General features: G+C 57.2%; 1 protein-coding gene across 1 annotated transcript; it reads right to left on the bottom strand.

The window, feature by feature from the left end:
* Positions 1-242: 242 nt before the first annotated feature.
* Positions 243-9,163, bottom strand: ITM2C (integral membrane protein 2C). Its single transcript, XM_004576740.2, has 6 exons — positions 8,951-9,163; positions 2,918-3,055; positions 2,350-2,538; positions 1,500-1,610; positions 1,029-1,179; positions 243-380 (listed from the first exon to the last, which is right to left on the bottom strand). The coding sequence occupies exons 1-6, from the start codon at positions 9,068-9,070 to the stop codon at positions 289-291; spliced, it is 801 nt and encodes a 266-aa protein (XP_004576797.2). The 5' UTR covers positions 9,071-9,163; the 3' UTR covers positions 243-288.
* Positions 9,164-19,918: the final 10,755 nt, after the last annotated feature.

Genomic DNA, 19,918 nt, shown 5'->3' with positions numbered 1-19,918 from the left:
ATGAAAGGCATCCAAAGTACAAGCAAAGCGAGGGCAGGGCCCAGGACCTGGGTGGCCCCAGCAGAGGAGGAGGGCAGGGGGAGGGTCCAGGGCCCGGGCGGCCCCAGAGGAGGAGGAAGAGGAGGAGGTGAGGAGGAGGGCAGAGGGGCAGGGTCCAGGGCCCGGGCGGCCCCAGAGGAGGAGGAGCAGGTGGAGGGCAGGGGCAGGGGGCAGGGTCCAGGGCCCGGGCGGCCCCAGAGGAGGAGGAGGAGGTGGAGGGCAGGGGCAGGGCCCGGAGGATGGCCGGCCTCACACGGCCCTGCAGATGACTGTTTCCACTACGAAGGTGTTCTCAAAGTGGCGGATGGCATTGCAGTTCTCGGCCCCTCGCTTGTTGATGCCTGGGAGGACAGGGAAAACCCAGTGAAGCTTGGACCTGCCTGGAAACTAGCCAGACCACTGAGCCCGCCAGTCTGGGAGCCCCAGGACCCTGGTGCAGGGGGTGGCCCTGGGGTGACTGTCAGTCACAGCTCCAGGAAGCGAGGAGTGGGCATTGTGGCGCAGGGGGCCGGGCCATGGCTTGAGACTGCTGCACCTGCATGGGAGTGCCAGATCAAGTCCCTTGATCCAGCTTCCTCCTAGCACCCCTGGGGAGGTCGTGGGTGATGGCCCAAGTGCTTGGGTCCCTGACAGCCATGTGAGTCCCAGGTACAGTTCCTGGCTCCTGGCTCTGTGACTTGGCCCAGCCCGCACTATGGTGGGCATTTAGGGAGAAAACCAGTGGATGGAAGATCAATTTCATATTTCAAACAAATGAATCAGACTGTCCAGCACAACCTCCCCTTGCCTTGCCTTGCCATGACTGATGGTCCTTACCCAACCTCCGGGTGCCTCCTATGAGGGCGGAACATCGTCCAAAGCCACCCCAGATCCCAGGAGTGCCCCTCCAACCATTGGCTATGACAGCCATGTGGGACTCCAGTGTCAGGCTCCCCTGGGGACAGAGGCCAGGCCAGGGGAGCGGCCGGGGCTGGGGGCCGGCCACTCACGCCTGTGGGTCGTCCGGCGACGCAGCCGGTAGGTGTCCTTCCCGTCACACAGGTGGTAGATGAAGGCACCCAGGGCCTCCTTGTCACTGACAGGCTCGCTCACCACCATCTCCTCCTGAATGATGTAGGTCTGTGGAAGGTAGGTCCCTCTCTGCGAGGGGCGGCCCCAGGGCTCGGTCAGCACCCACGCTGCTCCATCCCCTGCCCAATCACCTCCCATCTCCCACCCCCCAATACACACACACCCATGGGGCTATCACCCAGCCACCTACGACTCCCAGGGTAGCAACTGCGCCTCCACAGTAGGAACCAATGCCAAGCGGCTCCCACTGCAGAGGGTGGGTACTGTGGGGACATGGCCAATGGGAGGTCCGCCAAGCAGAGCCAGGTTGGAGTGCTGGCCTTGGGTCTCCCCTCCCCCACTGCTGAGGACCCTCTCCCCTCCACCACACCCTGGGGGGTGGGGCTCGCCTTCACGTTCATGAGGAGCTCCCAAAAGTTGCGAGGGGGCAGCACAATGGTAGTGTTGAGCTCGATGACGTAGCACTTGTCCAGTGAGATGTCGTGATAGGCCGTGAGACCCTGGGCAGGAGAGGCTGCGTCAGGCTCCGCCCCGGGCTAGGGCTGGAGCCAGGCTGCCTCCAAGTTTTAGGCCAGCAGAGATGACACGACCCAATGAGCCATGTCCAGGAACCTGGAAGGCAGGCAATGGCCAATGCCCTTGGTCTGCACTGTGCCTCCAGAGCCCATATTTGCCTACGGATCAGGTGCAAACTCTGGAGTGTTACAGGCTGCACCTGCTTAGGGGTCTGTAGGGCTGGGCTGCCCAATCCTGTGCCCCACCTACCCCTGGAGAGGTGCTCTGTGTCAAGTAACCTGTGTAGGCTGGGGGCAAAATTGGGACATGGAGGGTAGGGCTGGCAACCACAGCCCCTGAGCAGCAGGTACTGGCCAGGGAAGGATGGGAACCTGTGTCTTACTGCCAACACAGTCGCTACTTTGGGCAGGGGTGGCCAGAAAAGAAGGACCGTAGGGAAGCGCCAGGACACTGGAAGGTTACGGGTTTCAAGCTGGGGTGACAGGCACCCATGTCAAGCTTTACATGCTACGTAGAGTGCACTCCACCCCCAGGGAACTTGGGAGCAGAGATAGGGGCACCCCCGACTCACAGGCCCACCAGCACCTGCAGCTACCTGGTGGCCAGGCAGGCCTCTCACACTAGGCTGTGGCCAGTCTGCACACATGGCCTCGCTGTGCGGTCCTGTCCTGTGTGCTGGGCCCCAGGGCACCCCTCCCTGGCCTGCCGCAGGCTTGACCTCACCCGCTGGAAGTCGTGGATGATGTCTGCAGGGTCACCGCCACCAAACTGGGGCACAGGAACGTTGATGCGTTCATAGTTCTCCTCGAGGTAGATTTTCACGTCCTCTTCCAGCTCCAGCCGGGTGCGCAGCTGGGATGACAGCGAGTCCTCGTAGAGCACGCCACAGTGGAAGAAGCTGTCCCGGGCCAGCTGGGCAAGGGGCACATGAGTTACAGGTGCAGTTGGCGTGGACAATCCCCCTCCCCCTCCTGGCCTGGGGAAGCAGGGCAGGTGGCACCGTGAGACCTCACAAAGGGACAAACAGAAATGTGAGGGCTTGAGTCCAAGCTGGGGTCTGCCGGGGCCAGTAAGGAAGGTGAGCCCAGCCTCGGACAAGGCCCCATGAGCCTGGGTCTGCTGGTTCCAAGGTGAAAGGCCTCTCAGAGCCTTAGTTTCCCAGCTGTAAAATACAAAGATTCCTAAGGAACCTTCTGCAGCTGTGAAACGGGGAGGCCTTGCAGGGGGAACCAGGGCGGGGTAGGAGGGCCCTGCGGGGGTGGGTGCTCACCTGCCTCCCCGGGTCCCTCACCTGAGCAAGGAAGAAGTATCTGTAGATGTAGACAGAGGCGAAGGCCAGGCCCAGCAGCAGCACGACCACGCCCACTGACAGGTAGCACACGCCACCCGCTGAGCTCCTCCGGCTGCGCTGGGAAGGGGGCCGCTCCTCCTGTGGATGGCAGTGGCAGGGTAGGTGAGGCCGCCCTAGGTGAGCGTCCCCAGGGGTAGGTGAGGTCCCCAGGGGCCGAGGCTCAGAGGGCGCACTCACAGCCCCCTAGAGGGCTCCTTGGCTGCCGCAGGTACAGTCTGACTTAGCAGGGCTTACTCTTACTCATCACCTAGGCCGTGACCACACCTCTGCTTTCACATACTTCACAGACGGGTGCATTGGCAAGGCACTGCTACAGTCCCCACGAACACCCCTCCATCTCAGGGAGCTAGGACAAGCTGGGAGGACGCGAGGGACTTCAGTCCAGGAGCTTGGAACTTCTAGTCCAGGCTCTGCCTCCAACTTTCTGCTTAGCCCTCTAAGCCTGGGGCAGCAAGGAGGACCCCAGGCAGGTGTCCTGGGACTGTGTGAGTCAGTCGCAGGTGCTGCACTGGCCCTAAGCTCTCAGCACAACAGGGGTCCCAGTCGCTGGGGGCTGGGGCTCAGGAAGCAGGGCTGAGCCCTCCCCAGAGGGGCCGTGCTTTTCCTGCTTGGCACTGTTCCCCCTCCCACCCTAGGGGAAACAGAGCGTGGAGGCTGCGGTCCTTGAACCTGCCCGTCTGTCACGCCAGCAGAAGTCTTCAGTCCTGGACGCCAGCCACTTAGCAGGCATCTGCTCAGCACCAGGGGGTCACTAACCAAGGTCACCGGCAAGTGGCACTGACGGCAGGGCCCCCCCACCAGGGAGGCACGGGGAGGAGGGGGGAGACTGTAATGGCTTCGATTTTCCAATGGATTCCCAAGAGTAGCACCAGACAGAGTGACGCCACCAGCCAAGCTCTGCCAGCACCTTGCAAGCAGCAAGCCACCAGGGGCTCCTGCAAAGGAGGCAGCCCGGGGAAGGGCGGCCTCTGCCCTGCAGTGGTTCTGAGGGATCAGCAGGCGAGGTGGCCCACCCAGAGAGGGCCCAGGCCAGCGGCACCTGCTGAGACTCCTGTCCCTGTGCAGGGGTCAGGAGGTTAGCAAAGGCAGCCAGGCCCCTAGCAACAAACAGCTGGACAGAGGCTTGCTCGCTCAGCTCTGCTCAGCCAAGTCTGACAGCTGGCCCAGGTGCTGGACATCACCACAGGAGTGTCACCTGCTGGAGGTTTGAGCTGTGCAGCAAGGCAAGCTTTGAGGGGGCATTCCTGCCCCTCTCCTCCCTGTGTGGTCACCCCTGCTGGCCCTCCAATCCTGCAGTCTCCAGCCCTGCTGTAGCTAGAAATGCTACTTCAGCTCCAACCTGGAGTCTTTTTTCTTTTAAAGATTTATTTATTTTTTATTACAAAGTCAGTTATACAGAGAGGAGGAGAGACAGAGAGGAAGATCTTCCGTCCGATGATTCACTCCTCAAGCGAGCCGCAACGGGCCGGTGCGCGCCGATCCGAAGCCGGGAACCAGGAACCTCTTCCAGGTCTCCCACGTGGGTGCAGGGTCCCAATGCATTGGGCCGTCCTCGACTGCTTTCCCAGGCCACAAGCAGGGAGCTGGATGGGAAGTGGAGCTTCCGGGATTAGAACCGGCGTGCATATGCGATCCCGGCGCGTTCAAGGCGAGGACTTTAGCCGCTAGGCCACGCCGCTGGGCCCCTCAACCTGGAGTCTTAACACCTCGTACCTGACTCCAGTCTATTCATGTAGTCAACTGTATGCTTCCTGCTCACCTGCCTACAGTCAGTTCATTTCATGGTCACACAATCAAACCTCCAGAGAAAAAAGTTCAGACTTGCCTCACATTCAGATCTGGACACCCACGGACACCCCCAGGTACACACCTGGGCTTCTGCCATCTGCTTACCCCCTGCAAGCCCTCCCAAGCACACCCTTAAGCAGCAAGCATCAGAGGCTGCCAGGAGGGAGGCAGAAAACACATCCTTGCCCAGAGGCCAGGCACATCCAGGGGGAACACGCTGCTTCCTGCCCCTTTGCCTGCTGGGCCCAACACAAGGCAAAACTCCAGCTCGGATTCCAAAGCCCTGGGCCCGGGTGATGGACAGTGGTTAGCCTGGGGTGACCCCACACCCCATTGACTCCATCTGTCACCCACCCAGAGAAGCACTGTTCTCCACTTGGGAAAGTTACTGATGACTAGGCATCTGGGGGTGTAGGGGGATTCTGTTGAGCAAGAACAACACTGCATGGTTTCCAAGGCAACGAGGGCTGAGTGCTTCTCTGTGCGCTTGGCGCAGGGTGTGTGAGCCAAGCATCTGACGACCTCCCGGGGGCCTGGGCCCACAGGCCTGCAAAGGTGCCAGTGAAATGATTTAGCTAAGCCAGGGGCAAAATGGACAGCAGAAAGGCAGCCAACTGGAGCAATGTTGGCAGCCTCCATGGCCCTGGGGGGGTCAGATTCCTAGGGCTTCCTTCCTTCAGCATCTACCACCAAGTGAACTGCACGCAGGCTAGGCTACACTTGCAGGCTGCTGGGGGGGAGGCTGCCTAAATCAGCAGGAACACCCCCCCACACACACACACACAAAGGGATGGCTGCGAGAGAGCGAGAGAGAGAGAGAGAGAGAGAGAGAGAGAACGCTAGACAGGAGCCCAGCAGGGACTGGAAGGAGTGGACACATGCCAACATTAGCACAGATGTCACTGGGAACACCGTGCATACTGCCAGGGTTCAGGACTTCCCGTCAGTGACCCCCCACCCTTTCTGCCCCTGCAAAGAACAGTAGGGGTGGCAGGGCTGGGCTCTGCTGGGGCAGAACCTGGAGGGATGGAGTAGGGCAGAACCTGATTGTACTACTATGACTAAACTTCAAACAACCCTCCCTACTGGGAGATGACCTGTGCACTGGCCCAGCTCCTGGCCAGCCCTCAAACACCTGGAGATGGTGGAAAGCAGAACAGAAAATGAGAGAGACCCTTGCTAAGTGCCACAGCCCTGGGGGCAGGCTAGGGATGGGCATTCACTACGCCAGTCCTCGATGCTGCCACAGCAAGGACCTCCAGCCAGCTGGGGCAGGAGAGCTCAGAACTGGAACCCTAATCCTCCCCCAGGACTCAGGGCCCAGGGCCAGGACACACAGGAAAGTGAAATCCAACCCCCAGGTGTGCGGGCTGGGGGAGGGGCGACACCCGGCCACTTATCGGAGGCAATGTCAAGGAGAAAAATCACAGAGCTGAGAGGACGCCTGTATTGAACCTGTTCCTCTTCCCCGAGGGTCTCAGCCGGTGAGCTTGTCTCAGCCGGTGAGCTTGTATACACACATGCATGTGTGTGTCTATGTGTGTGTGCTGACTGTGCAGAGATCAGAGCAGAGCTGGCCGTGGTCCCCAAAAGGGAACCTAGACAGGCTGCTTGCTGTCCAGCCCACTTCCTAAGCTGCCATCACCCCATCACCCTGTCACTCAGGGACCTAGGAGTCAGTCACAACCCCAGGAGCCCATGGAGGTTGGGAGGCCCAGGCAGGTGCCTGGCCCCACCCTTCCCGGCCCACCGAGGCACCTCCTTGCAGCCTCAGGTCTGGGAAGAGAATCCTCCATAAGGTCCAATTTCTGCTGGGCAGCCAGGGGACCTCTGCCCATAGGGCGTCATGGCAGTTGCCCTGATCCTGACGCCCTGAGCCGGACCCTGGTCTGGACATAGGCTACGCAGGGCTTCACAACAGCTCGCTCCTTCCAGGGACCACACGTTTCTGTCTTGGCTGGGAGTCCAGGCCCAGACACCAAGAGGCAGAAGACACCTACTAACAGTCTCCCCTGCATGACACCCCCTCGGTGTGGGACAGAACCTGTACAGGAGGCCAGCTCCAGGATCTGCCTGAAGTACCGCTGGGCAAGGGGCTCTGTGCCAGGTGCAGGCAGGACCAGCAGCACGAGGGAAGATGTTGCTGTTTCCGGTTCACACAGTCAGCTGAGGGGCAAGACGAAAAGCCTGAAGCTGGGAGGGAGGTGCTGCTGGGAGGGTGGACAGGCCACCTCCAATATGCCTCTGAAGGAACTGTCAGGAGGCCGGGAGAGGGCAGAGGTCAGCCTCCTGAGAGAAAGCCATTTTCAGGGAAGTCAGTGGGGAGGGTGTAAACACTGGCTTCTCGACGTGCCCCCCATCCCTGCCCAGGAGAGAAGAGATGAGCAGCCTGCTGCGCCCGGCTCAGCCACAAACCACCACTATCGAGGTACGCTTCCGAGGCTGGGACTCGCTCTGCCATCAGCAGCTTCAATTTGGGGTGTGTCTTGCTCCTCACCCTTCCAAACCAATGTCCTCCCCCCCACCCCAGCCCCTGTAATGAGCTCTGGCCTGCCGGCTTCCCCGTGTGCTGTGTCTCCCACGCTCCTGCACCTGAACACCCGCAGCTGCTGTGCTGTTCATCTGGTGTTCATGCTTCACAGACGAAAAGTCACAGAAGCTTCCGAGGGAGAAGACAAACTCAACTCACGCATCCTGACACAGGACCCTGCCCCATGCACAGCAGGCTGCTGCAGGATGTTCAACTCCTGACATGCGGGGGGGGGGGGGGGAAGGGGGAGGGGGCTAGCAGAGCTGCCCAGCCTGGGCCTCCAGGCCAAGAGCTGCAAGGAGAAGGAGGAGGAGGAAGAAGCAGGTGCTCTTAGCCCTGGGGAAGACAGGAAGGGAGGCTGGAGAGCCCTCTTGCAAACTTTGCAAGCTGCAGCCCATCGCCCCCAACCAGAGATCACCACTTTGCTCTCTCCATGGATACCTCTGGCCTAGGTGCTGCTACTCTCCAGGGAGGGTGGGGGGCACCACACCAGGGAGGGTGGGGGACACCACGCCAGGGAGGGTGGGGGACAACACGCCAGGGAGGGTGGGGGGCACCACGCCAGGGAGGGTGGGGGACACAACGCCAGGGAGGGTGGAGGTCCAGGTGGCTGAACTTCTCCCAGCCTGGTTGCTGTGGTAACCACGCAGGGGCAAGGGCAAGGGCCCCCACCCTCACCAGGCTGCTGGTAGCTCCCACTCAACAGGGTCTCTGGCCAGCCTGATCTCCTTCTCCGAGGCCTCTCCCTAGTACCTCCTCCTTCCAAGGCCCAGCTCACTCTCTACAGGCCCCTTAACACCCCAGGGCCAGTCCATGAACTTGGCCTGCAGAGGGAAGGAAGTGGACAAGACAAAGACTTCCCTGAGTTGGGTCTCCACGCAGGTGGCTGTGGGGCTTCGTGCACCTGCTGTCCCACCCCCAACCTCAGGGCACTTTTGCCTAAGTAAAATAAGGCCAGGTTGTACCAGCTGGCCCACCAGTAGGACCGTCCCCCGGGTTTCCCACCCCCAACCTTGCACAGCCCACCCAGCAGAAACTGTGGCCTACGACTGAAAACCCAAGTCCCCAAGGCTGGAGCACAACCTGGAGCGTGGGATCGTGCGCCCCACCGCATGGGACCTCAGAAACCCGGGATGCGAAGACCCAGGAAACCTTCGTGGGGCAAGAGAGGAGAGGGGGCGCCTCTGGCCTTGCACCCCTCACCACCTAGCCCTCATCCTGGCGGAGGGTTCTGACTCGTTTCCATTTCATCACCGTGCCGGATCCGTCAATTCCAGGGCTGACCCCCACATCCCGCATACACACCCAGTCCGGTCCCACCGCTCCACTTTGGGGGAACAGTGGCCAATCTTTCTCGAATCTCAAATCTGAGGCCCCGATTCACGCCCCTTCCCCTTGATTGGAAGCAGACGTAGCCCCTTCCTCGAACTCTGGCGCCCAACCCCCTCCTCTGGCTGGGGGAACACTGGGGTCCCTCTTTGGCACCTCCCCCCTCTACCGTCACCCTGGGAAGGACCCCGCGCGCTTCCACCCGAGGACAGCTCCTCGGACCCCAGCCCACTCCCGCAGCGCCGCTTTCGGACGTGACCCGAGCCCTTTCTCCCTTGGGGAGCTCGACCCTCCTTCGGAGCCTCCCAACCCCGCTTCTGTCTCACCCTGGCCGGTGTGAGCAGGATCTCAGCGGCGGCCGGGGCAGGCGCTACGGCAGGGGCTGTGGCCGAAGCCTTGTCGGCCTTGGCGCCGGCCACGGCGGGCTGGAAGCTGATTTTCACCATGGCGGCCCCGGCCCGCGCGTCCGCCCAGCAGCAGCTTCTGCCTGCGCCCGCCTCGCCACGCTCTGCAGCAGCGTCGGCCGCGCACGGTCCCCTTTCCCTGGCGCCGCCCCCAACCCGCCGCGCCGCGCCCCCGCGGGACGGCCTCTGCGCCTGCGGCGGGGGCCCTGCCAGAAGCTGGGTTCCTTCGGGTTTGCCCAGTGTTCTCCTCAGCACCCTGGCAGCCTTGGTCCCATCCTGCACCCTCTCCAAGAACAACCGCAAGGGTTCCTGAAACCTGACCTCTTCACTCCCCTCTCCCACTTCATCCCGTTCCTTGGGGACTCCGCACCTGCTGCCCGCCCCCCTCCTAGGCCTTGTCTTTGTGTACCGCACCCCCTCCCCACCGCTGGCCCTTGCCCTGAGCACTGGATTCTGTCCGCCTCCTTGGCATTTTTTCCATCAGGCGTCCTCCATCCCCCATGTCCTCAGGAGATGTGAAGGCCGCCTCTGTGAAGGCTGTGCCTGCAACTCCTGCTGACCTGCCCTGCCCGACCCTTTTCTCATCCCCGCAGGAAGATGGCCAGGGCAGGTGGCACAGCCCTCAGTTCCAGGCCAGATACTGTCCCTTGCAAAGCACCCTAAGGATGGGGAGGCAATGGTTCTTGCACCAAAGCCCTGCTTCCCCGGCTCCCTGTCCCCCCCCCTCCCCCTCCCCCAGATGTGAACCTGCCCAGCAGCCCACATCCAGCCTCAACTCTTGTTGGGCTGAACAGGAGTGTAGGGGTGGGGGAAGGAGTTGCCAGCTTTCTGAGAATAACCCACTTTCCTCTGCTGATTTGAGCTTCCATCAGGTCTCCCGGCCCCCCAAGTCCCAGACCTCGACATCCTAGATTGGATCTTGGACAACCAAGCAGTCTTGGGGACAGACAGGTCTGGCAGGCAGGAAGCCAGCAACCAGGGAAGCAGCAACTGCCAGGGGGTGGAGAGGAGCTTGGTGTGGACAAAGCAGGAGGAATGGGCTTCAACCCACAATCTGAATATAATCATTTATTGGTTACATTGTTGCAGGTGTAGCTTCCTGCCATTTCCTGCATAGGCTGCCCAGTCATCTGAGAGCAGATCTTGGCACATCCTCTCAATCTTTCTTTCTTTCTTCCTTCCTTCCTTCTTCCTTCCTCCCTCGCTCCCTTCCTTCCTTCCTTCCTCTCTCCCTCTCCCTCCCTTCCTCTCCTTTCTTCTTGTCTTGTTGAGCAGGGCTCTGGCTCAATGCCCGACAGAAGTGTCGGGAATGGGCATCCGCGCCCTGCTTTGCAGCCTCCAGGGGAAGCATTCACTGCTCTCCATGGACACCACTGGCTAGTACCCGTGTCACAGGTGTCCTTTGTGTTAGTTTTTGAGTTGGAGGGCATCTGTGACTGAGTACCCAGACAAAGGGACAAAGCTTGGGGGCTGGTGCTTTGGTCTAGCAGGTAAAGCCTCTGTATCCCGTGCGGGTGCTAGTCTGAGTCCCTGCTGCTCACCTGTGATCCAGCTCCCTGCTACTGCGCCTGGGAAAGCAGCAGTAGATGGACCATGAATTTGGGTCCCTGTAACCATGTGGGAGACCTGGCAGAAGCGTCTGCCCCCAGCTTCAGCCTGGTCGTTATGGCCATTTGGGGGTATAAACTAGTGGGTGGAAGCTTGCTCTCTTTCTGTTGCTCTCCCTCTCCCCTTTGCTCTCTGTAACTCTGCCTTTCAAATAAATAAATGAAATCTTTAAAAATTAAGGAGAGGAGTGCAGAGCATGAGCAGGTCCACTCAGGCCCCTCGCTCCTGTGTTCTGTCTGCCTCTCACCCGAGAGGCAGCCCTCTGCTCACTCTATGCACATTGAGGACATGCCTGCACACACCTGCTGCGCTGCGTTCTGCCCTCTATGCACATTGAGGACACCTGCTGCGTTCTGCCCGGTGCCCCGTGCTCTGCGTCTTGAGGATGGAAGTCTCCCCTTGGCAGTCGTCACTCTCGTGACTGTGTGGGCTTCCTCCATGAGCCACCACCGTTTTTGTTTAGTTTTGTTTTTCACCCATCACAATGTTGACATAAATCTGCTGATAGTCCAGTTTGGGACTACTGCAAACACTGTAAAACAAATGACATCTCAGTGTTGAGGCCCTACCTGGGAGCTGACCTTCCAGCATGCCACCTTCGGGTCTCAGACAGGATGTGACATGGTTGGGTCTCACGCAAGAGCAGCCACAGGTGACGGAAAAGCACAGCCCCTCTGCCAGCGCTTTCACTTCGCCATCAAGCTCTTAGGAGTGACCCGCAGCACTGGAACAGTGTTGCTGAACTGTCTCATGGGCTGCTTGGAGGAGCGCCCACGTGACCAGCAGCTCTGGGCTGTTGTTACTAGAAGGGAAACACCCAAGGCAGCCTGAGTTTATAAAGGAAAGAGATCTGGGCTGCCTTCCTGGCTGTTCCCAGTCCAAGACCAAGCAGCTATCATTGGCTCAGCTCCCAGCCGTGGCGCTGTTGTTGGCACAGCCATGAAGTGGTGCAGGGCGTGACCTGGCAGGAAGCAGGGAGCACTGAGACTCAGGCACTTCTGTAAAACTCCCTCTCAGTCCCACACTTGGATTAACCTTCCACCCTCTTAGCACCACTCTGGAATTGGGGGTGGGGCTGGGCAATTCCTGAGACTGTTACAGGATTGAATCTATACCTGCCACCTTCTAACTCAGCACCTGCCTGCTGTAGCAAGCTCATTCTGCTCAGGGCCTGGGACTGCAAGGAGAGGGCCAGTGCCACAACTCAGCAGGCTAATTCTCCACCTTCAAGAGCTGTCCATGGGCGCCAGTTTGTGTCCCAGCTACTCCACATCCCATCCAGCTCCCTGCTTGTAGCCTGGGGAAGCAGTGGAGGGTGGTCCAAAGCCTTGGGACTCTGCACCCACGTGGGAGACTTGGAAGAAACTCCTCGTTCCTGGTTTCAGATTGGCTCAGCTCTGGCTACTGTGGCCATTTGGAGAGTGAACCAGTGGGTGGAAGAGCTTTCTCTCTCTGTAAATCTGCCTTCCAAATAAAAATTTCTAAATATTTTTAAAATAAGAAGCCAGCCTGCAAATACTTATCACTCCCACAGTGGTTTGGACTCACATGGTCCACGAAATGCACATGTTGGGAGTGTGGCAGGTAAATACTGCCCTCACTGTAGCAGCTAGCAGTGGGATTTACCGCCCATGTGAAGAGAGGCTCAGAGGCCCACAGAATGGTTTCTGCACACAAGTAGAGAAACGTGAAGCTGGCATTGTAGTGTAACTGGTGAAGCTACCAGCTGTTCCAGCTCTCTGCTGATGCTCCTGGGAAAGCAGCAGAAGGTAACTCAGGTGGTTGAGCCCCTGCACCCACAAGGGGACCCACAAGAAACTCCCGGCTCCGGCTCAGCTCTATTCTAGCATTTGGGGGAGTGAACCAGAGGATGGAAGATCTCTCTCTCTCTTCTCTTTCTGTAACTCTGCCTTTCAAAGAATATAAGCCTTAAAAATAAATGAAATTTGTTTGGTAAAGTTAACACCTTGAATTGACAAGAACTTTGAAGGGAAATATTTTAAGAAAACAAAAATGATAGAGCTAAAGGAAAATATTGGTGAACATGAAGTGGAGACTTTCAAAACATACAGACAAGAAGTTATGATGGAAAAACTGATGTATTTACCTATGTGAAAATAGCATGGAAACGGATGGGCACGTGGCACACCAGCTCAGCTGCTGCCCCGGATACCTGCACCCCATGGGGGCGTACTGGGGTCCCAGTCCTGCCTTGGAAGCAGGGAGGAGTGTAACCAGGTGCTCTGATAGGAAATGCAGGTGTCCCAGGCAGCAGCCGAACCCCAACCAAATGTTCTGTAATGGGTGATCCTACAGAAAAGCCTTGGTGGCCACAATGGACCCCACAGGGAGAGAATCATCATGCCCTATGACCACAAAGAATTGAAAATACTCCTCAAGCAAAGATCTCCTGTGGGCGATCTGCCCAGGTGATCTTTATTATCAGCTAATTACAGCCTGTGGTGTCCACCGTCCACCTGAAGGCTTCCTCCTGCACTCCCCTTCCTCACCCTTAGAACCTATATCCTGTGTTGCTGTCAACCAACAGGTGTATGTTTTGTGTGTGTTCCTAGCAGGGGTCAATACCAGTCTCCCCCAAATGGGACTTTTGCCACCATCACAGCAGGTGGGTAGAGTCTAGAGTTGCTACTGAAATTCAACAATGTCCACGTGCCCACTGGTCCGAGCTGTGCATTCTGAAACCTCAGTAGCTCCAAGGCCGAGGAGCCAGACTCTGAGTCTGCCCTTCCGTCTGGGAGGGCCGTTCTATCTTCCCTCTGGGAGGGAGCCTCGTCTCCTGGCATAGCCAGCCTGGCCCTGCCCTGGATGCCTGCCTCCTTCTCACTGACCCTGTGAGCTCATCACTGTCTGCAGTGCGAACACCGCAGGTGCAGTTAGGCTGAGAAATTGAAAATCCCATCTCATCCATGGACACTTAAGACAAGAGTAGCTTCTCTGGCCAGAGTAAGAGGTGGAACTGTCTGTCGGAGGGGTCAGCTGTGAGCCAGCGGAGGACCCCTGGCATTGAAGAGGTGAGGTGGGGGAGGGCCAGTGTGCCCTGCATCCGTTCTCCCAGCTGTCACTCCGCAAGAATCCCAGACCACTGGGAATCCCAACCACGGAGGGAACACGGGGCAGATGCTCACCTCGGTCGGTCCTCCCAGCCAGAGCCCGAGTTGGCCTGAGTTGACACCCTGACTTTGACCTTGTGAGGCTAGGGTGGGAGAGCTCCAGTCTGAATTTAAAGTGTCGGCAGGGTTGGTTGGTGAGGTTCATGTGGGAGCGCCTGCTCCCTGCCTGGCCGGGCTTGGGCTTGGACAGGCTTGCAAGTGGTGCGTGGTGTCCCGGTTATGTGGAGGCAAGCCCTGCCTTTTCAGTTTCCTTCCTCTGGGGTCCTCCCTGTGTGTGATTCTGTGGCCTCTTCTCATTAGCGCAGCAGCAATCCTGGAAAAATGCCCTCAGCTTGACAAGGGACACCTGAGATGTCCCAGTTGGCAACAGCCCGAGGCACTGGGGATGAGGGCTTCAACCAAAGAACCCTGAAGGGACACAAGTCTCCCGTGACCGCAGGGTGACACTGGCCTCACCCTCACCCCACCCCCACATGCCTCTGCACACTTAGAAAATTAATTTTGTGGAAAAAAAAGGTGAGATTCGTCTCTTCCTGATTACGAATCCTCCATCTCATCAAACACATCCTTTGATGTTCGGTGGGGGGTAGGTTTCCCATCTGCTGTTGCATAACATTTTATTTCCTTGAAAAAGATATGCTGTCTCTGATGTTTGCTCTCACAAGCAAAGCGGCCTTGAAGCCATTTGGGTGCCCAGAGTGCCTGCTTGCTTCCTGGCTTGCTGTCTCCCCACCGTGAGTTACTCCAAGCAGGTCAGCTGCATTTGTTTTGAATCTTCCAGGTGGAGAGGGTTCCTTCTATGGCAGGGAGGGACACATAGTGGAAATCAAGGTTTTGTAACTTACACATCCTGGAGGCTGCACACAGGCGACCCAGGGAGGCAAGGGGGCCGGGGGGCATGAAGTGACCATGTCCATCATGGTGGTGACTGGGCATTTTAAATCAAGCAGGTGTGAGGTTTGAAACCAGTTGATGCAGATGTCGATGTGGTGACACAGTAGGTTAAGCTACCACTTGAGACACCATGGAAGAGTGCTGGTTCGAGTCCTGGCTGCTCTGCAAGAGCACCTGGGAAGTGAATAAGACGGCCTACATGCTTGGGCTCTGCCACCCATGTGGAAGACCAAGTTGGGGTTCAGCCCATCGTGGCCCTGGTTGTTGAGGTCATTTGGGGGAGTGAATCAGTGGATGGAAGATTTCTCTGTCTCTCCCTCCTTCTGTGTTGTGGTGCTCCTTCAAATAAATGAAACACATCTTCTTAAACAAACAAACAACTGCTTCAAATCCCTTCCTGCAAAGAGGTGTTACCTAGAAAGGCTGCTGGCCCTTGGCAGGTGAGTGGGGTTGTGCTGAGAGCTATCTAGCCTTACACAGAGAACCACAGATGGGAATCCAGTGTTCCAGTTCCATGGCCAAGGAACCACGGACCCAGGAAGGTGGGGGCTACCACAGACTATGGCAGCCTGCACCTGCTGTGTTCTGACAGCCCGCCCTCCAGCAAAGCTCTGGCTCTTAACAATCCCACACCAAGCCCGTCCTCTGTGCCTGCTCCTCCGCCACCTTTCCCGTTTCAGTGAGGCCAGCTCTTGTGCCCATGTGCGCCCCCCACCCCAAGCTGTGTCCTGCCTCTCAAGTCTCTCCAGACTGGCGGCTGCTTCTGCCACCTGACTGTGTCCCAGTCGCTCACCTGGACCATCACAGCTTGAATTCCAGTTCTGTGAGCGCTTGCATTCTTGTTCTGGCTTCAGGTCCTAACCCCAGCTTCTTACTAATGTGCTCCCTGGAGGGCCACAGGTGGCTGCTCACGTGGCTGAGTTCCTTGCCAGCCCTATGGGACACCCAGATTCCAGGACTTTGCTTCAAGCCTGGCCTAGCCTCAGCCACAGTGGATACATGGGATGGTATGGGTGCACCATATAAAAGACCACTGAAGCCAAATTAGAATTTGGGGCATCTTTATCAGCCAGCTGGTGACTGTCCCCATGCAGAACGGATCTGAAAAAAATTTTTAAAAACAAAACAAACTAACAACCACCACCACCAAAAAACCCCACATCCTGGTGGTCTTTACCTAGCAAGCAAGCAAGAAGCAGCTTAGCGCCAAGTGAACAATTCTACAGTTACACTTTAACTCCTTGGAAGTTGGTATCAAGTTTCGTGGGGCCCGTGCCCAGGACCTGGCTCCTCCGTAGGGTCCCTGGAACCTGACTGGTGACTGCTGGAGGCACTCACTGAGTAATTTTTTTGCCCTGTCACAGGAAGAGTGAACCAGTGGATGAAAGATACCTGTTTGTTTCTGTCTCCTTGCCTTTCAAATAATTTTGTAAATGAATAAAGTAGATATTTCTTTAAAATTTTTTTCTTTTTAGTATTGTTCACAAAGCTGAGTGCATGCCATGTGGGCTGTAGAGTAGGGTGGGGAGGGTCAGGGAAGGGGAAGGTGGGTGGGACACGTGCTTCAGTGTTTTTTCTCCTGGGTCCACAGGGGAGGAGAGGGAGAGAACCACTCCTTGCCATCACACTACACCAGCACCGGGGGTGGGGGTGGCCATTTGATGACACCTCAGAGACCCCGATCTGAGGAAGGGTGTTCCGAGAGAGTTACTTGGGTGGTTTCTATAGTTCTAAGACTTTATTGATTTTGTTGCTCTAGGTTTGAGAAAATCTTTCCAAGATCGAGTGGTTGACAAAGTCCAGCTAATGCATGCACAGACCCAGGGACATGCTGCAAAGCTTGGCCGGGAGAACTGTGCAGCTTCTTCTGCTTTCTGATGTCCTCTGATGCTGCAGTTAGCATCCTCTGTTGGCCTCCACGAGCTGGCCATCATGTCTCCCACTGTGCAGCTAGGCATGCTGTCCACTGCAGAGGCATCAGCCACTGAGGAGGCCCAGTCCTGATGCATGCACTCCAAGGTCGGACCCCACATCCTGTGATTTTTTTTCCCTGTGGCCAGGCTCTGGGTTCAGTGGTCGAGTTGGGGAGCCCCCAAAGAACCTCACCTGAAGTGATGTCAGACTTGACTTGTGTGCACGAGCCAGTACAGGGTCAGGTTTAGTCTGTCACCTGCACCAGCCAATACACATATTGGTGGATGTAGCTGCCTGGTCAGTTGTACCCCAGCTCCACACCTCACGTGAACCAACAGGGTTTGCAGCCCAGCCAACCCACTATAGATTCAATCCTCACACACACCAGTGGGTTCTGTAGCCTGGCTGGGGCTACCCCCATTACCCACCACCAGGCCTGCTCTCAGCCCTGGTTTTTGCGTGTGACAATCTCTGATGCGGTCTGGTCTGGCCCAGCCCGCATGCCATCGATGGGCTCTCATGCACGCCCACGGTGCAGCAGCCTAGCTCACGCCCAAGGTGCAGCAGCCTAGCTCACGCCCAAGGTGCAGCAGCCTAGCTCACGCCCACGGTGCAGCAGCCTAGCTCACGCCCATGGTGCAGCAGCCTAGCTCACGCCCATGGTGCAGCAGCCTAGCTCACGCCCATGGTGCAGCAGCCTAGCTCACGCCCATGGTGCAGCAGCCTAGCTCACGCCCATGGTGCAGCAGCCTAACTCACGCCCATGGTGCAGCAGCCTAACTCACGCCCACGGTGCAGCAGCCTAGCTCACGCCCATGGTGCAACAGCCTAGCTCAGCCTGGCCAGCCTGCAGCCCCGTTCTCATGCTTGCCAACAGTAGGAACAGTTTAGCAGAGAAGTGTAGATGTTGTTTTAGAAAATAAAATTCTAGCATATTTAATTTGTGCTATTGTATAATAGTAAAAGGAAAATTTAAAAAAATGCTTAAATTATGGCATTTTTAATTCTGTGTGAATCCTCCTTTTAGGAGTCTTGCTTTTTAAAAAATTGTTGAAATGTTGATTCCTTTCTGTTTATTTGGAAGGCAGGGAGACAGAGAGAGGGGATCTCTTTGACACACACACAGTGCTAGTGGAAACAGCCATCTTCCATCCACTGTTCATCAGCCAAATGCCTGCCACTACCAAGGCCTGAAGCCAGGAGCCAGGAACGCCACCTGGGTCTGCTGTGGGGGTGGCAGGGGCCCCAGCACTTGCTCCTTCACCAGCGCCTTCCAGATGCGTTCGCAGGAAGGTGTATTGGAAGCTGAGCAGCAGGGACACGAACCTGCTCCCTGTCAGTTTCACTTGCTGCCCCGAAGCACCTGCACCCAGATTATTTTTTGAGGGAAGACAAAGAATATTTTTGTGCATCTGAATATTCTAATGAAGTTCAGTAAAAATGCGCTCTCTGCAAATGAAATGAAATAGAAACACTGAGCTCATGTAAAGTTTTTCATCAAAGTAATCTGTCTCATGAAACCATCCGAGAACTATGGCACCACCATGCTTGCATCTGAGCCGCTGAGTCTTTGACAGCACCACAGAGCTCTGCAGAGAAAGAGTTTGTTCTGGTGCTTTGGGTCTTGCTACAAGTCACTGGATCGGCTGGCTCACCTTCCGGTTCGGGGCACCTGGGACAGTGGATGTGTGTGGGAGAATTCTTATATATATAAGAATTTATATATTTTTTTATATAATATATATTTATTTATATAATATATATTTGTACATATTAAAGATTTATTTATTTTTATTGGAAAGTCAGATATACAGAGAGGAGGAGAGACAGAGGGGAAGATCTTCCGTCCGATGATTCACTCCCCAAGTGAGCCGCAAAAGCTGGAGCTGAGCCAATCCGAAGCCGCGAACCAGGAGCTTCCTCCAGGTCTCCCACGCGAGTGCAGGTCCCCACAGCCTTGGGCCGTCCTCCACTGCTTTCCCAGGCCACAAGCAGGGAGCTGGATGGGAAGCGGGGCTGCCGGGATTAGAACCGGCGCCCATATGGGATCCCGGGCATGCAAAGTGACGACTTTAACCACTACGCTATCGCACCAGGCCTGGGAGAATTCCTGAGAAGGTCCACTGTCCTTTTTCTGAAGGAGAAGGAGAGGGAGTACTTTTCCCTGGGCCCTGGGTGGGGCCCCATCTGAACCCTTGAGGAATCTGCCCAGCTGCCACTTCCTGTCCCGAAGATCAGACATCCACAGGCCAGGCAGACTAGACCAGTGGGCTCCAGCCCTGGCTCTGGTGGAGAAGCTGGGCACTGTGGTGGCTTTTTGCCCATCAGAGGAGTCTGTCCCAGTGGTCTTCACTTTGAGGGGGCCTCTGGGGGCTGCCCTCATGGCATAGCCTGATGCCTTCCTTGATTCAGAGCATCTTGGGGGTCTAGAAGATTTCCTGTGGACGCGGCTGCCAGATTTCACACACACATACACCCCACACAGCTGCTTCCCATCGGAGTGGCCGGAGCTCTCAAGCGGCCTCCCCCATCCAGGCTTCTCCCAGGATGGCCCCTTCCCCACCTTCACTGTCCCTGAAGCTTGTCCAGGCTCTGCCTGGCTCCCTGCAGACTCCCATGCCCTCTGTCCACATGGTCACTTCCTCTCCCTGGCCTTCTCCTGCCTCCCCGGAGACCATCCTTCCATCCAGAGCACCCCTCGGGACTATCTAAAGGTGTTCTCTCTCCTTCTGGTGGGATTTGAGGACTTTCAGCCGCAGGTGCTTGGCACTGGATATGGTCTGCTGCAGCTTTTCAAGACCAAATGGCCCTTGCCATGCCAGCCACCAGCTCAGCGTGAGCTGCGATTGAGATTTCTCTTCCTATCTTTTCTGAAAGCTTCTCATCGAAGCCCAGGTGAAGAGGTTGGCAATTTCCAGCTCTTTATTCATGCTCCAATTTTAGTACTTTCAATAATTGATTCTCTGGTCGAGTCCTCATTCAAGTCGATTGCAGGCAGTGTCGTCCTCCAGGACTGTTTCCCAAGCTAGACGCCTTCCCCCGGCAGGGCAGGAGTCCCAGCGTCTGCTCTGCACAAGCCGGCTGCCGGAACTGCAGCTACAGTCACGAACATTGCTGTGTTACCTGACGGACGGTGAGGAGCTGCCCCCGCCTCGCTGCCGCCTGCCATTGCGTCTCCAGGGCCAGTGTGACAGAGCATCATGGCCCTGAGGCCGCTGTGGGCTGCTTGGGTGACCCAGGCTTCCTTGCTATGACAGGCTGACCTTGGAGGGGACAGGGCTACCAGCCCAGGACACCTGGCACGTAATCTTTCTTCCCATGAGGTAACATTCCCTTGTAGCAC

Source organism: Ochotona princeps, chromosome 5, assembly GCF_030435755.1.
Source record: "Ochotona princeps isolate mOchPri1 chromosome 5, mOchPri1.hap1, whole genome shotgun sequence".
Lineage (NCBI taxonomy): Eukaryota > Metazoa > Chordata > Mammalia > Lagomorpha > Ochotonidae > Ochotona > Ochotona princeps.
Note: the sequence above shows the minus strand (reverse complement) of the source record. Positions and strands in the feature narration are given on the sequence as shown.

Excerpts from the sequence above, each read along its gene's own strand:
- ITM2C (XM_004576740.2), bottom strand. The coding sequence starts at position 9,070 with ATGGTGAAAATCAGCTTCCAGCCCGCCGTGGCCGGCGCCAAGGCCGAC. Across the intron at positions 2,539-2,917 it reads GATACTTCTTCCTTGCTCAG|CTGGCCCGGGACAGCTTCTT; the intron begins GTGAGGGACCCG and ends CCCCTTGCCCAG. Across the intron at positions 1,611-2,349 it reads TCATCCACGACTTCCAGCGG|GGTCTCACGGCCTATCACGA; the intron begins GTGAGGTCAAGC and ends TCTCCTGCCCAG.